A 16,384-nucleotide genomic window follows, 5' to 3' on the forward strand; every position below is an offset into this window, starting at 1 on the left:
TCGGCGGCAGAGAGTCGGCGGCAGAGAGTCGGCGGCAGAGGCAGATCGGCGGCAGAGAGTCGGCGGCAGAGGCAGAGAGTCGGCGGCAGAGGCAGAGAGGCGTTTGGCTATCGTCCAGAGAGTCGGCGGCAGAGAGTCGGCGGCAGAGGCAGATCGGCGGCAGAGAGTCGGCGGCAGAGGCAGAGAGTCGGCATGCCGCGACCGAAGAAGAGGGCGACGATAGCCAAACGTCTTTATGCTCAGAGATGTGCAAATACAGAGGTTACGCTGAATCCTCTTAAAAAAAATGATGCATTGTTGTCACCAAAAGCTGGCAGCATTGAAAACCCTTGCAAACTCGCATCAGTAAATGCATCAGTAAACCTTGCAAACTTGCATCTGTCACCTAAGCAAACCCTTGAAAACCCTTGCAAACCCTTGAAAACCCTTGAAAACCCTTGCAAACCTTTGAAAACCCTTGAAAACCCTTGCAAACCCTTGAAAACCCTTGAAAACCCTTGCAAACCCTTGAAAACCCTTGAAAACCCTTGCAAACCTTTGAAAACCCTTGAAAACCCTTGCAAACCCTTGAAAACCCTTGAAAACTCAGAAAAAAAAGAAAAAGTGCTTACAAATATACATGAAATTTCTGTGAATACTTTACCTGCATATTGTGATTTTCCACAGCAATCAGTGCAGAAAGGTTCTCTTGGTCAAGCAGTTGGCAGCAGTTTTCCACGGTCTTCCGGTAAAGCCCTTTACAGTGAAGTTGTAAAACGCCCTTCCAAGGTATGTGAATCAGTCAAGACTGAGGTAAGGACATGTGATTTTCAAGTAGACTCAGGCAAGCTCGGTCGACCCCAGATGAGGTACCCAATGAAAAGCAAATCAAAACCCATGCAATCTGAACAAAACATTCCTGCAATTTGCCATGAAAGTGCTTCGGGTGTTTGTTCTGATTTTCCCCAGAAATCCATGCTAAGAGGATCTTTTGATCAAGCTGATGCCCGCTTTGGAGATTCACGCAACAGGCAGTGTGGAGCAATCAGTCTGACGGCGGTGTTGAAAAGCAAGCTGAAGAATGTGCTGACGTGGTCAACACCAGATCTGGACGGTGTCTTGGTTGCAGGAACACGCCTCTATGAGTATCTGAGAAAACAGGGTAACATAAAAGACCGGGAAGTGAAGGGTAGGAATTATATTGCAGTCCATGAATTACCAAGGCGACATGTGTTGGGTAATACTACATTTTCCATCGAGTACACTCCATCTCTGACTGGTTTTGTTAATGTCAATGAGTACCACGAGTATGACCAAGTCATAAGCAGTGTAGCCATGCCACTTGATGTAGCCCTTCAGCAAACTCTACTTAGTGCTGATGCTTTCTTGTTAACCATTTGTGCCAACACATCTGCAGTTATTAAGCAGGGGTCATGGTATGCAGTCGTTGACTCTCATGCCATCAGGACAGACACAAGTTGTGTAGTTTATCACAGTACCATAGAGTCTCTGTACAACTATATCAATGACATGGCACAGTTGTTTGGGCAACCCGAGCCACCATTTGAGATAACTGGAGTTTTGGTTCATGCAGATGCAGAAGTGTCTGATCCGCTGCAAGAAGCAGGCAGCAGCAGTTTACCATGCTCTTCCGGTAAAGCCCTCTACAGTGACGTTTTAAAACGCACACCAAAGGTACGTGAATCTGTGAAGACTGAGCCAAAGACCCCTGATTTTCCGGTACCTGTGGATGAAGCTGCAGATGTGAGAAACCCTAACCTTCCAACACAGACAGCCTCTAATGTGTTGCCAAGTAAAGGTAAAAGATTGAGGAAAGAAAAGCACATTGAGCTGTCAGGTAAACAAGGTACAAAATCACATGCTGAAACCGTTGTAACCGATGACCTGATGATCACTGATGTTTCTGTTCCAGATGTCTTTTTTTCTCCCTTAACACATAATGATAAGCAAGCTTTATGTGAGATCATACAAATGTCGAATGATAACAGTGACCATAATGTCATAAACTTTGGTCCCATATCAGCTCCGTGTCAGACAAAGACCATTAAACCAGACGGCAACTGTTTTTTCAGATCATTGGCACATGTGATATGTGGAAGTGAGGAGAAACACTTAAAGGTTCGCCGTGCAGTTGTGAAACATCTGAAGATGAATACTCCGCTGTTTGAGAGGTACGTGAGAAGTGAGTATTCTTCAGCAGAGGATTATCTGACACGATCTAGAATGTTTTATTCTGGCTCATGGGTAACCGAAATTGACATATTTGTTGCGGCCAATCTTTTCAAAACCACCATAATGACTTTTAATGACAGCCGATGGAATGCACACAAACCTACCGGAGAGGTATCCAATCAGAATGCAATTTATCTGAAACACTGTAACCGTAATCATTATGAAGTTGTGACATGTGTTAAGCACAGGGATCGAGAGAGTGTTTGTGCAGGAGCATGTGGAAATGTGGTGTCAAATGAGGTCAGCAAACCATGTCTGCGTAAGCGAAAGGTAAGCGATGCTGCAGAATGTTGTCCCACCAAAAGACATTGGGAGAGATATAGCAACGACCGTGAGTACAGACAAAAACAATTGAAGTACAAGAAGTCAAAGTATGGTAATGACCCTGAATACAGACAGAACAAAATTGAGCATGCCAAAGCTAAATATTGTGATGCCATTTACAGGGGGAAAAAAATTGAGAATGCCAAAACAAAATATTCTGATGACACCGTTTACAGGGGGAAAAAAATTGAATATGACAAAACAAAATACAGTAGAGATAGATATTACCAAGAGAGAAAAAAGGGAATTCTTCGTGACAAATATCTAAAAAATGTTGATGTTCGTTTATCAAAGTGTGAACGTTCTAAAGCCAAGTACTTGAGCAATATTCAGTTCCAAAAACGTGTTTGCCAGTATTCTCGATTGAAATATAAATATAATGTTTCTTTTCAGGCAAATGTATGTGCGTATTCAAAGAAAAAATATCTGCAAAACTTGTCCTTCAAAGCAAGAGTGCGTGAGTATTCAAAGAAAAAATATCTGCAAAACCTGTCCTTCAAAGCAAGAGTGCGTGAGTACTCAAAGAAAAAATATCTGCAAAACCTGGCCTTCAAAGCAAGAGTGTGTGAGTATTCAAAGAAAAAATATCTGCAAAACCTAGTCTTCAGAAGAAGAGTGCGTCAGTATTCTGTGATTAAATACCATAAAGATGTGAACTTCCGTGTTCTTGCAATACAAAAAGGTTGTGAAAAGTATGCAAGAAAGAAGGAACAAAAAGACATTGATGTTGCTATTGGTAATTTTAGACAAGAAATTAGTAGTGGTCCAGAGTTTGTGTGCTGTGTCTGTCACCGTTTACTTTTCAGAAAGCAGGTTGTTGAATGTAGAAGACAATGCTATGAAGACAAAGGTGTAAAAATTGCTGCTTTGGGAAGAAGATGCATCACAACCAGGTATGTTCATGTCTGTGATCAAATGTGTGAAGGATCTTCTGCTCATTCCTCAGGTTGCAAATTATGGATCTGTCTAACGTGCCATCGAAAAATCCTTTGTGGACAACTGCCCGAAGAGAGTGTTGCTAACAACATGCATTTGGTGGACGTTCCAAATCAACTGAAATGTCTCAACTCTTTGGAACAACATCTCATTGCACGTAACATTCCTTTTATGAAATTACTGTGCCTTCCTCGTGGTAAACAACATGGATGCCATGGCCCTGTAGTTTGCGTCCCAGTAAATGCCACAGATGTGTCCAATATCCTTCCACGAAATGAATGTGACGACAAGATGATAAGGATCAAACTGAAACGCAAGTTAACCTACAAAGGGCATTATGAGTACAAGTATGTACACACTGATCGTGTTCGAAATGCTCTGAAATATTTGATCAGGTTCAATAAGTGGTTCAGTGATGTGGAGATTAATCGGCAGTGGATCAACTCTTTGAATGAACCAGAAGAAAATGTTGTAGATGAAATGGAGCAACAAGACGTAGTTGAAAAGATTGATGACGAAAATGACCTTGATGAACAGCAAGAGGAAGACCTTACCTACATCAGAGAGCAAAGTGGTCTTTTGTCAGATACGTCATTGCAACCTGTCAACATCGGTTCGGAAGTAATTGATCAGCATTTCCAGGATGTATTAAATCTGGCACCTGCTGAAGGTAACAGTCCTGTTAGTTTGTTATCCGATAGGTCTAACGAAGCAAAATGTTTCCCTGTTCTGTATCCAACTGGTGGTCCGACATTTCATGATAAGAGGGAGGTAAAAATAACATTGTCGAGATACTTGAATGCAAGAATCCTCAATGCGGATGGACGTTTTGCACGAAGCACAGACTTCATTTTCTATGCACAGTATCTGTCTGAGATTGATCAAGTTGTTTCCAATGTTTCAATTGCTTTACGCAAAGGATCTGAGAAGAGTTTGTTGACTGAAGTGACATCAGATGTGCTAACAAACCCAGACTCGTTATCTAAAATCTTGAATTTTGATGAAGGATACAAGTTTCTGAGACCAATCCGTGGAACGCCACCATATTGGCAGTCTACTCAAAAAGACCTTTTTGCACTTGTAAGACAGCTAGGTATTCCGACTTTTTTTGCATCCTTTAGTTCTGCGGATCTCAGATGGCCAGAAATTATTAATACCATAATCAAACAAGAAGGGAAAAATCTGAAAGCAGATGAACTTGACTGGTCTGAAAAATGTGGATTGATTAGACGAAACCCAGTGACTGCTGCAAGAATGTTTGATCATAGATGGCATTGTTTTCTGAGAGATGTAATCATGTCTTCAGCTCAACCGATCGGCAAGATAGTAGATTACTTTTATCGCGTGGAGTTTCAACAGCGTGGATCTCCTCATGTTCACTGTCTGTTTTGGGTTGAAAATGCCCCAACGTTAAATGAAGACAATGAAGAAAATGATGGTTTGGTTGCTAGTTTCATTGATCGTTACATCACTTGTGAGACCCCAAGCGAGGATGAAACTGAACTGTTTGAGATTGTCAACGGTGTTCAGAAACACAGTGTCAGACATTCAAAGACATGTCGTAAGAAAAAGACAGTTTGCAGATTTAATTTTCCACGACCCCCATCAAGCCGTACCTTTATTACAAGAGGTGGTAGTCGAGACGATTTTAAAAGCGGTGACGGAAAAGATACTGCACGTACAGTTTTAGAAAAAGTGAAAAAGGCTTTAACAGCTTCTGATATGGATTATGACTCAACTGATGCATTTTTTGAATCAATTGGTATTAACCAAGCTCTCTTTGAGAAAGTGTATGCACAGTGTTCCAAAAAGAAATCCGTTGTCCTGAAAAGAAGTCCAAAAGACGTCTGGGTGAACCAGTATAATCAACATTTACTGCGTGCCTGGCAAGGCAACATGGATATCCAGTACGTCACTGATGCTTACTCCGTAGTGGTTTACATTATCAGTTACATCACAAAAGCAGAACAAGAAATGGGATTGTTGCTGCAACGTGCGCAAAACGAAGCCATGAATGGAAACCTTGAAGCGAGATCATCACTGAAGATGCTTGGTAGTGTATATCTTCACAACAGAGAAGTTTCTGCTCAAGAGGCTGTGTATCGTCTGACCGGTATGCACTTGAAGGAATGTTCTCGTAAGGTCCAGTTTATTCCAATTGGATTGAATCCTGTAAAGATGAGTTTGCCTCTTCGTGTCATCAAAAACAAAGTTGATCAGTCTGGTGAAGAAGCTAGCTTTTGGATGACTAGTCTGGTTGACCGATACAAGAATAGGCCAAACACGGAAGAGTTTGAGATCCAATGTCTTGCAAGTTTTTGCTCTGAAAACAGGATCTTGTCAAAATCGGAGGTTTCTTCACAAAAAAAGTCTTCTGAAGACAAGGTGATCAAGCTTAACAACGACTGTGGTTATATGATGAAGAGAACTCGAACTGACCCTGCTGTTGTTCGATATCCGAGATTTTCTCCCAAAAAAGATCCAGAAAAGTACTTTCATTCATTGTTGCAACTTTTCTTGCCACATTATGAAGATTGTCAGCTCAAGCCTGAGAGTTTTACCACTTATGAGGAATTCTACAACAGTGGTGCTGTGAAATGTGGGAGAAATGTGACTCAAGTCAAATGTATTGTTGATGCTAATCGAGCACTCTTTGAAAAGGAAAGTGACAAAATTGATCGAGCTCAACAGCTTTTGGAGCAAGGTGTTGATTTGGAAGATGCTTGGGCTGCATTATGTCCTGAAACTGAAAAGGAACGCCATGAATGCTTGGAACTAAGGAAGAGTAATACAATTCCTGATGAAGATGATTCTGAGTGTTCTATTCCAGATCTTGTAGCGAACCCTCGAACTCCATACAGTATTGAAACCAATCAGGCTGGAATGTCTAGAGAAGAGGCATTATGTTTACTGCGATCATTAAATGCACAACAATCTGTAATCTTTTACAAAGTACGGAAATGGTGTTTAGAGAAACTTCTTGGTGAAAACCCTGAACCATTTCACTTGTTTGTCACTGGTGGAGCAGGCACAGGCAAGAGTCATTTAATCAAAGCGATCTACTATGAATCTTCCAGACTTTTATCTGAGCTGTCCGAAAACCCTGATGATAGAAGTGTGATTTTAACTGCGTCAACCGGAGTGGCCAGTTTTCAAATTGGTGCTTCTACAATCCATAATACCTTTTCCATAGGTGCTAATGTCAAACTGCCATATCAGCCCCTAAGTGATGACAAAATCAATTCACTGCGTGCAAAACTGGGAAGTTTGCAGATTCTGATCATTGATGAGGTGTCTATGGTTGACCATCACCTTTTGTCTTATGTTCATGGTAGATTGAGACAAATTAAGCAAACTGGTGACTACTCCATTTTTGGAAGAGTCAGTTTGGTCTGTGTTGGTGATTTTTATCAGCTACCACCAGTCAAGGGAATTCCCCTGTACGTTGATCCAAAAGGAGTGAATCTTTGGGATACCAACTTTGAAATTGCTGAACTAACACAAGTTGTCAGGCAACAAGATGCATCTTTTGCTGAAATGTTAAATCGTCTGAGACTTCATAAAAAGAATGAAACTCTAAGCCCAAATGACATCAACATGTTGAAGCAACGTGAAACTGGTGAAGAATGCGATGCCATTCATATATTCCCTACAAATGCTCAGGTTGATGAGTACAATATACAGAAACTTAATGAGCGTTGTCCTGAGGCAATCACTATTCACGCTAGAGACTTCGCTAGAAATCCAGAAACTGGAAGGATAGAAAGGAAAGTTGGATTTCATACAAAAGTTTTCAACTCGTGTTTGGACAAATGTGTTTCCTTGGGTGTTGGTGCCAGAGTAATGCTTAGGAAAAATGTTGATGTTTCTGATGGACTTGTCAATGGAGCCTGTGGCACAGTTGTCCACATAAGCAGAAAACAAAGACATGATGATGATGATGAAGATGATGACTTCCCATCAGCTATCCATGTTGAATTTGATGATCCAAATGTTGGTAAAGTTCAGAGATCGAAGCTGCGACAGAAATATTCCCCAAATTCGACTGTTATTGAAGTGGAAGAAGATCAAGTCTCAAACGATGGTGGTTTAAGACGTCAGTTTCCACTTAAATTGGCATGGGCATGCACCGTTCATAAAGTGCAAGGACTCACAGTAGATAAAGCGGTCGTCTCACTTGACAAGGTATTTTCTCCGGGACAAGCATACGTTGCACTGAGTCGTGTGAGAACCCTCGATGGACTAATAATTAATAACTTCAAAGACTCTGTCATATATTGTAATGAGAAAATCGACTCTGCTATGAAAAACATGCCCCGACTTGCTTTAGAAAATTACAGTTTTGTAAAGACACCTGGCGTGTTTACAATTGCTCTTCATAATGTACAAAGTCTTCGAGCTCATGTTCAAGATCTTCAAGTTCACAGACCGATAATGAATGCAGATTGCATCTGTTTAACTGAAACGTGGCTAAAAGTTGAAGACCAAATACAGATTCCAGGATTTGTTTTTATGAACAATCCAAGAGCTAAATGTTATGACAACAGTACTCCACTTTTCACTGATTTAAAACAACAAAGAGGAGGTGGAGTTGGACTATTCTGTTGTGAAAGCATTCATTTTAATGTCAGGGTTCCAGAACCTTGTAACTTGGAATGTCTATACTTTGCAGTTCCACATCTAAATTTGAATGCTGCTTTGCTGTACAGACCTAATTCATATCCACTTAATCTGTTTCGACAAAATATGTTGCATGTTATTGATGAGCTGGAGAAACAGTCAGGAAAGAAAGTGATTATGGGAGATTTCAATGAGGACATCTTGACATCATCTACAATTGGTACACTAATGGAACTACATGGATACAGTCAACATGTGCAACACCCTACCACTGAAAAAGGTACACTGATAGACCATGTCTATGTTAAAGATGCAGAAAATGTCTCTGTTGAAATTGTGCAAACATATTACAGTTACCACCAAGCAGTCCTTATTTCACTGAGGTAAAAATTAATGTGTGTGATTATGTACTGAAATGTGTATAACCTGCATTATTTTTTTCTTGTCTGTGCTCTTACTTGTTCAATGTTCATCCTGAGCTTCCAACTGGCATACAACTGCAGGGCAAGTGTACAACTGGAGACGGTATGTTCTAAGTCTATCTATATCTAAATGAATAACTCTTATAATGATCCATCAGTTGAATATGTACAGCTCTTCCATGTTATGATTGAAGTATTATCTGAAGGTAATCCATTTTATCAATGCAACACTCTGAAATGAGAATTGTATCACTGTATTGTCTGTTCTGTTTTTGTGTCCATACGATATGAGTGCTATCCTGAGATTCCAACATGGTCGGAGTCCAGTTAATCCAGCCTGTAATTCAAACAAGTGATCATCATTTTCAATCCAACATCTCCCATAATTGCTCTTCTTTCTTGAGCTAGTAAGCTTCACCCAGCCAAGGTAACTGTAGTATTTACTTTGTATTCATCTTAATGCTTTATTATTATTATTATTATTATTATTTTAATTCTGCTTAAATTCTCAGTTTTGAGAGATTTATTTTTAACTGACATTTAATCCATAATCTAATTTCAGTCATTCTAAGCCATCCAAACCATAATGGATGCTTCCAAAGATTATAGGAAGCATCCACAAAGACTGCCTGCATCCATCCATTTGTCTCCTAATATCACAATTAAGTCAATAGAACAACACAAAAATGGTAAGTAGACTCAGTTGTGCATGATTACACAAGCAGAATAAAGGCATGGTTAAATTCATCAACTATATGCAAGCACATCGGCAAGTCATCAATTTAGACATATGAAATGCACAATTCAGAATTTCTCCCATACAAGAGATTCTATACTCCATCCAACACAATTCTGTACCTCAATAACTTTCTTAATGAAGAAAACAACTGATGTAAATGTAGTAGTGTCAGAATGAAACTGACTAATTTGTTCAGGCACTGTTTCACCTAATGGCAATACATTTTCAGGTTTGTGCATCAAATCTCACTAACTATTGTCAAAGGTAAGTGTGCAGATATCTACATATTTCACTAAATGTTTCAGATGTGCAAACACTTTATCAAGCTGTTAATGTTCCATGAATGTATTTTCAGATTTCTGCAATACGCTGCACATGTGAAACTTCCTCCTTATCCTATATTTGATTTTTCTATGCCATTAAATGTTTTTATGAAGAAGCACACAACCAATCAAAAGGTAAATTAATATATCAGCAATACTCGAATTGACTCATTTCTTAAAGCAGTCTTTCACCTGTTGATATGTTTTTCAGGTTTGTGCATGAAAACCCAATATCTACTGTCCACTGTTCCCAAGAGGTGAGTATACAACAGACATAGAAATCTGTACAATGTTTCAGTTGTGTAAACACCATCAATCAGTTAATGTTCCATGACTGTATTTTCAGATTTCTGCAATGTTACACTTCAAACTTCCGCCTTATCCATTATGATTCTCCGCTCCACGAACTGTTTTTATGAAGAGGCACACAACCAATCAAAAGGTAAATTAATATATCAGCAATACTCGAATTGACTCATTTCTTAAAGCAGTCTTTCACCTGTTGATATGTTTTTCAGGTTTGTGCATGAAAACCCAATATCTACTGTCCACTGTTCCCAAGAGGTGAGTATACAACAGACATAGAAATCTGTACAATGTTTCAGTTGTGTAAACACTATCAATCAGTTAATGTTCCATGACTGTATTTTCAGATTTCTGCAATGTTACACTTCAAACTTCCGCCTTATCCATTATGATTCTCCGCTCCACGAACTGTTTTTATGAAGAGGCACACAACCAATCAAAAGGTAAATTAATATATCAGCAATACTCGAATTGACTCATTTCTTAAAGCAGTCTTTCACCTGTTGATACATTTTCAGGTTTGTGCATGAAAACCCAATATCTTCGGTCCACTACTCCAAAAAGGTGAGTGTGCAACTAATATAGACATCTGTACAATGTTTCAGTTGTGTAAACACTATCAATCAGTTAATGTTCCATGACTGTATTTTCAGATTTCTGCAATGTTACACTTCAAATTTCCGCCTTATCCATTATGATTCTCCGCTCCACGAACTGTTTTTATGAAGAGGCACACAACCAATCAAAAGGTAAATTCATATATGTGCAATACTCAAATTGACTCATTTTTTAAAGCAGTCTTTCACCTGTTGATACTTTTTCAGGTTTGTCCAATACGTTACACTTCAAACTTCCGCCTTATCCATTATGATTCTCCGCTCCACGAACTGTTTTTATGAAGAGGCACACAACCAATCAAAAGGTAAATTAATATATCAGCAATACTCGAATTGACTCATTTCTTAAAGCAGTCTTTCACCTGTTGATAAATTTTCAGGTTTGTGCATCAAAACCCAGTATCTCCTGTCCACTACTCCCAAAAGGTGAGTGTACAGATTGCTAAATGGTTTTTGTTGTGCAAACACTTTAATTATCAAGAAGTTAATTTTCCATGAATGCATTTTCAGATTTCTGCAATTTACTACACATCAAACTTCCTTCTCCAATATGACTCTCCACCCCATGAACTGTTTTTATGAAGAGGCACACAACCAATCAAAAGGTAAATTAATTTATCTGCAATAGTCCAATTGATTCATTTCTTAAAGCAGTCTTTCACCTGTTGATACATTTTCAGGTTTGTGCATGAAAACCCAATATCTTCGGTCCACTACTCCAAAAAGGTGAGTGTGCAACTAATATAGACATCTGTACAATGTTTCAGTTGTGTAAACACTATCAATCAGTTAATGTTCCATGACTGTATTTTCAGATTTCTGCAATGTTACACTTCAAACTTCCGCCTTATCCATTAAGATTCTCCGCTCCATGAACTGTTTTTATGAAGAGGCACACAACCAATCAAAAGGTAAATTAATATATCTGCAATACTCAAATTGACTCATTTCTTAAAGCAGTCTTTCACCTGTTGATACATTTTCAGGTTTGTGCATCAAAACCCAATATCTCCTGTCCACTACTCCCAAAAGGTGAGTGTACAGATTGCTAAATGGTTTTTGTTGAGCAAACACTTTAATTATCAAGAAGTTAATTTTCCATGAATGCATTTTCAGATTTCTGCAATTTACTACACATCAAACTTCCTTCTCCAATATGTCTCTCCACCCCATGAACTGTTTTTATGAAGAGGCACACAACCAATCAAAAGGTAAATTAATTTATCTGCAATAGTCCAATTGATTCATTTCTTAAAGCGGTCTTTCACCTGTTGATACATTTTCAGGTTTGTGCATGAAAACCCAATATCTTCGGTCCACTACTCCAAAAAGGTGAGTGTGCAACTAATATAGACATCTGTACAATGTTTCAGTTGTGTAAACACCATCAATCAGTTAATGTTCCATGACTATATTTTCAGATTTCTGCAATGTTACACTTCAATCTTCCGCCTTATCCATTATGATTCTCCACTCCATGAACTGTTTTATGAAGAGGCACACAACCAATCAAAAGGTAAATTCATATATCTGCAATACTCGAATTGACTCATTTCTTAAAGCAGTCTTTCACCTGTTGATACTTTTTCAGGTTTGTGCAATACGTTACACTTCAAACTTCCACCTTATCCATTATGATTCTCCGCTCCACGAACTGTTTTTATGAAGAGGCACACAACCAATCAAAAGGTAAATTAATATATCAGCAATACTCGAATTGACTCATTTCTTAAAGCAGTCTTTCACCTGTTGATACGCATACGGCAATAATTTTCAGGTTTGTGCATCAAATCTCACTAACTACTGTCAAAGGTAAGTGTGCAGATATCTACATATTTCACTAAATGTTTCAGATGTGCAAACACTTTATCAAGCTGTTAATGTTCCATGAATGTATTTTCAGATTTCTGCAATACGCTGCACATGTGAAACTTCCGCCTTATCCATTATGATTGTCCGCTCCACGAACTGTTTTTATGAAGAGGCACACAACCAATCCAAAGGTAAATTCGTATATCTGCAATACTCGAATTGACCCATTTCTTAAAGCAGTCTTTCACCTGTTGATACTTTTTCAGGTTTGTGCAATACGTTACACTTCAAACTTCCACCTTATCCATTATGATTCTCCGCTCCACGAACTGTTTTTATGAAGAGGCACAAAACCAATACAATGGTACATTGAATTGTATGTCTGCAAAGCCTGAATTTACCCATTTGCATGGTTTCACTGAATAAATGTACATATTCTGTTTTGTGCATCACAACTAAATATCTACTGTCAAAAGTTGAGTGGAGAGTAATGTCTACATGAATTACAAAATGTTTAAGTGGTGCAAACTCTAATCAACTTGTTCATGTTCCTTGAATGTATCTTCAGATTTCTGCAATAGCTACAGTTGAAACTTCTTCCGTATCCATTAAATGATTGTCCACTCTATGAACCCTTTTTATGAAGAAGCACACAACTGAAAAAAGATATAATCTATTATCCTTTGTGCTTGTTAATCAGAAGTTGATACTAATTTGACTTAACTTTTCTGCTTCCCTTTCTTACAGTGAATACAAAGTCATTGTTCAAGTATCTTCAGAAAATGTCCCGGCAAAACTTTGAACTGATGCAGGCAGTCAATAGTCAAAGATATCACAAATGCATAACCACAAAAGTAAAACAATTCTATATGAAATGTTGGATGGATGGCTTGTAATATATTTGGTTTATGTACAGCAAATTTAGATGCCAGCCAAAGGAGGATGGCTTGCCCCTGCTGAGTCTGGTTCCTCCCAAGGTTTCTCCCTATACCTCTCTGCTGATGATCCTCTTCACTAATTTAGGGAGTTTTTCCTTGCCACTGTTGCCTTCTGGCTTGCTCACTGGGGTTTTAAGGCACAATATTTTCAATGTAAAGTGTTTGTAAAGAACAATAAATGCATAATGAATTAGAATATACTTTTGTCCTTCCTTTCATACACTTTATACACTTTAATGTACTCTATCAATGTCCTTTTTTTGTTTTCTGATCTACATTAGATGTTTAAAGTAGAATTTATATAATATATATATATATATATAGACACCTGAGCACAAATCATATCAGACTGTGTTACATAGAGAATACATGATAATAGATAAAATTATAGTTTTTTTTTTTTTTTTTGCATTCAGGTTATTTCATTGTACTATTAAACCTGGAATTAAAAGAAACTGGAAATGGAGAAAGTGGTTAAAGTGATTTATATTTAGTGTACACAACAGAAGTATTCATGCTGTAAGGCAGTGATCCTCAAATCTGGCTTGCAAGATCCACTTTCCTGCAGAGTTTAGCTCCAACCCTAATCAAACAAACCTACCTGCGATTTTTCTAATAATTCTGAAGACACTGATTGGCAAACTCAGGTGTGTTTGATTAGGGTTAGAGCTAAACTCTGCAGGAAAGTGGATCTTGTGAGCCAGATTTGAGGATCACTGCTGTAAGGCTTAAATGATGATCCCATTTAAGTGTCTTGAGGAAAAACTGAAAGCTCGAAAAAATTGTTTAATTTCTTTTTTGGATTCTCAATGAAACCAACAAACATAAAATGCTTTCCTATGGTATAAAATGGCAGGTGTTGACCCACTAAGTGCACATTATTTTTGTTCGTAACTGTCAATTTATCAAGTATAAAACTTAGTTGAAATGTTGCAAAGATGTCCCTGTATTGTTGATCAGATGTTATATTATTAAGTCACCCCACAGAAGAATTGAAACCCTTGACCTCCTCTGTGAGAGCACAATTCTTCTCATACAGTGAAACATATGGCACACAGATACTATAATGTTGAAGATATGTTTTTATATAAAAAGGAACACAGATGAAGCATAAACTTGCATGCTAACAAATAATGTTTTTGAAGTGTAGTGTAAAGCAAAAAGAGCAAATATGGCAGCAATATAATATACATTAAAAAAACAAGATCAGAAGTAGAGACGTTCAAAAATGAAAATAAATAAAATCCAAAATCTGGAACAAACACAATATTGACCACAATGCATTTGAAGCCCCAACCTTAGAGGTTTGGAACCAGCAGCTTAGAAGAGTGCACCACTCAGTCAATGCACATCACAGAATACTATATAAGAGAGGTTAAGGTGTGAGAATGATCTCTAAACTTCAAAATCAAACAGAAGTTCAGATGAGAAAGACCAAAACATATGCTTGATTCAATATGAACACACAGAAAATCCAATGGCTTGAACGGAAACAACATTAACCACCCCGGATTCGAACCCACGACCTCTCAGGTTTGGGACCAGTGCCTTAGCAGAGTGAGCCACATTAGTTGACACACTGTTTACATGGCACAGAAGAGACGTTAAGGTGTGAGAATTAACTCTCAAAAGCCCGAAGCAGCATTTTAGCCAGATTAGCATGCTACGCTAAAAAATGCTAACATTGCTCAAAGTTAACCAGATAGCTCAGGAGACCCATTAGAGTCAATAGAAACGTGTTAGCATTTTAGCTAATTAGCATGCTAAGCTAATTAGCATAAATCAACCAGCACAGGCACGGTCAACTTCAGAGCTGTACACGCCGGGAACGGGAGTGAATATCAAAAATCTGTTCAGTCATTTCTGTCAGGCCCGGTCCGAAGTTCATCTGATAAAAATTTGAACAAAATTGAACAAGATTTCAGGGAGGAGTAGCGAAAAAACTGTATTTCATTCCATTAAATATGTCGGACAGACGCCATATTGGAAAATGGCAAATGAGAGATCATCAGATTCGGCATAACCCACGGAATAAAATGACATAAAAATAACAAAAATTGATCAACATTTACAGTAGTTATAAGGGGTTTTGCAAGAATCGTTATATCTCTTGAACACTAGGTGGCGCTGTCTTCCAACTTCCGGGGCATCTCCGGGACATGGTGTTGATGATGCCTATTGATTTTTGTGAAGATATGTACAGTAGATCAAAAGATATAGCAATTTATGACAAAATTCAAAATGGCGGACGGGTGGTCCTGGTGGTCTTGACAAAATTGACATCCACAGATCCGGAATGATCTAAAGAATCCATAGACATCAAGATAATAATTTTCTGACGAATTGTTCAGAAGTTATAAGCAAAAAAGTGCATTTTTGGTATCTCAACACCCATAGGTGGCGCTGTTCCCAAATTTGGCATGGACCCCCAGATCATGGTGTAGATGAAGTGTACCAAGTTTGGTATCGATTGATCAAAGTTTGGCCAAGATACAGCATCTCAACCGATTTTAGGTCAGCCTCATTAAGTTCACAATTGAATAACTTTTGAACAAAGACGAAAATCAAAATTCTGTTCAGTCATTTCTGTGCGGCTCAGTCCAAAGAACATCTGAGCCAAATTTCAGAAGAATTGGACCAATTTTGAAGGAGGAGTAGTGTTTAGACTGAATACTGTACTTTTCAAAATGGCCGCTACTGTAATGGGCGGAGTCTTAATGTAAGATATGGAATCGAATCTCCATGAAGAGACAAAATAGATGTACTAAGTTTGATTTACATAGAATAAGTGGTTCAAGAGTTATTAACGTTTGAATGTTGAATTTTTGAACTGGTGGTGGCGCTATAGAGTTTGGCCTAGAGACCCCAAAGCTGGTCAGATCACTAATAATGGCCATCCCTACAAGTGTGCCAAATTTCATCATTTTCCCATGTTCCCTTCATAGGGCTGCCATAGACTCCCATTGGACGAGAAGAAGAAGAAGAATAATAATAATAATAATAATAAAACATACAGATACAATAGGGGCTACAGCCCTCTGGGCTTGGCCCCTAATTAAGTGCCTAATTAAAGGGTATGCGGTTTCGAACGCATCCCGACAAAATCTCGTTTTGA

At 38.5% G+C, this 16,384-nt stretch overlaps 1 protein-coding gene across 44 annotated transcripts; it reads left to right on the forward strand.

Annotated features, from left to right (window-relative positions):
* The first annotated feature begins 669 nt into the window (after positions 1 to 669).
* On the forward strand, positions 670 to 13,465 carry LOC113047932 (uncharacterized). 44 transcript variants are annotated; one of them, XM_026209364.1, is made up of 23 exons: positions 670 to 8,392; positions 8,592 to 8,961; positions 9,144 to 9,223; positions 9,503 to 9,537; positions 9,629 to 9,731; positions 9,808 to 9,853; positions 9,943 to 10,038; positions 10,115 to 10,160; positions 10,250 to 10,345; positions 10,421 to 10,466; positions 10,556 to 10,651; positions 10,727 to 10,824; positions 10,900 to 10,945; positions 11,030 to 11,124; positions 11,200 to 11,245; positions 11,335 to 11,430; positions 11,506 to 11,551; positions 11,636 to 11,730; positions 11,806 to 11,851; positions 11,941 to 12,035; positions 12,111 to 12,208; positions 12,598 to 12,695; positions 13,079 to 13,109. In XM_026209364.1, exons 1-2 carry the CDS (start codon positions 844 to 846, stop codon positions 8,666 to 8,668), a joined length of 7,626 nt encoding a protein of 2,541 aa, XP_026065149.1. In that variant the 5' UTR covers positions 670 to 843; the 3' UTR covers positions 8,669 to 8,961; positions 9,144 to 9,223; positions 9,503 to 9,537; positions 9,629 to 9,731; positions 9,808 to 9,853; positions 9,943 to 10,038; positions 10,115 to 10,160; positions 10,250 to 10,345; positions 10,421 to 10,466; positions 10,556 to 10,651; positions 10,727 to 10,824; positions 10,900 to 10,945; positions 11,030 to 11,124; positions 11,200 to 11,245; positions 11,335 to 11,430; positions 11,506 to 11,551; positions 11,636 to 11,730; positions 11,806 to 11,851; positions 11,941 to 12,035; positions 12,111 to 12,208; positions 12,598 to 12,695; positions 13,079 to 13,109. The 44 variants fall into 44 exon arrangements, 43 of the variants coding, with proteins under 43 accessions (XP_026065149.1, XP_026065109.1, XP_026065122.1 ...); XM_026209324.1 differs by having other exon boundaries at positions 670 to 8,961; XM_026209337.1 differs by lacking the exon at positions 11,506 to 11,551 and having other exon boundaries at positions 670 to 8,961.
* Positions 13,466 to 16,384: the final 2,919 nt, after the last annotated feature.

This window comes from Carassius auratus, chromosome 29 (assembly GCF_003368295.1).
Source record: "Carassius auratus strain Wakin chromosome 29, ASM336829v1, whole genome shotgun sequence".
NCBI classification, from domain to species: Eukaryota; Metazoa; Chordata; class Actinopteri; order Cypriniformes; family Cyprinidae; genus Carassius; species Carassius auratus.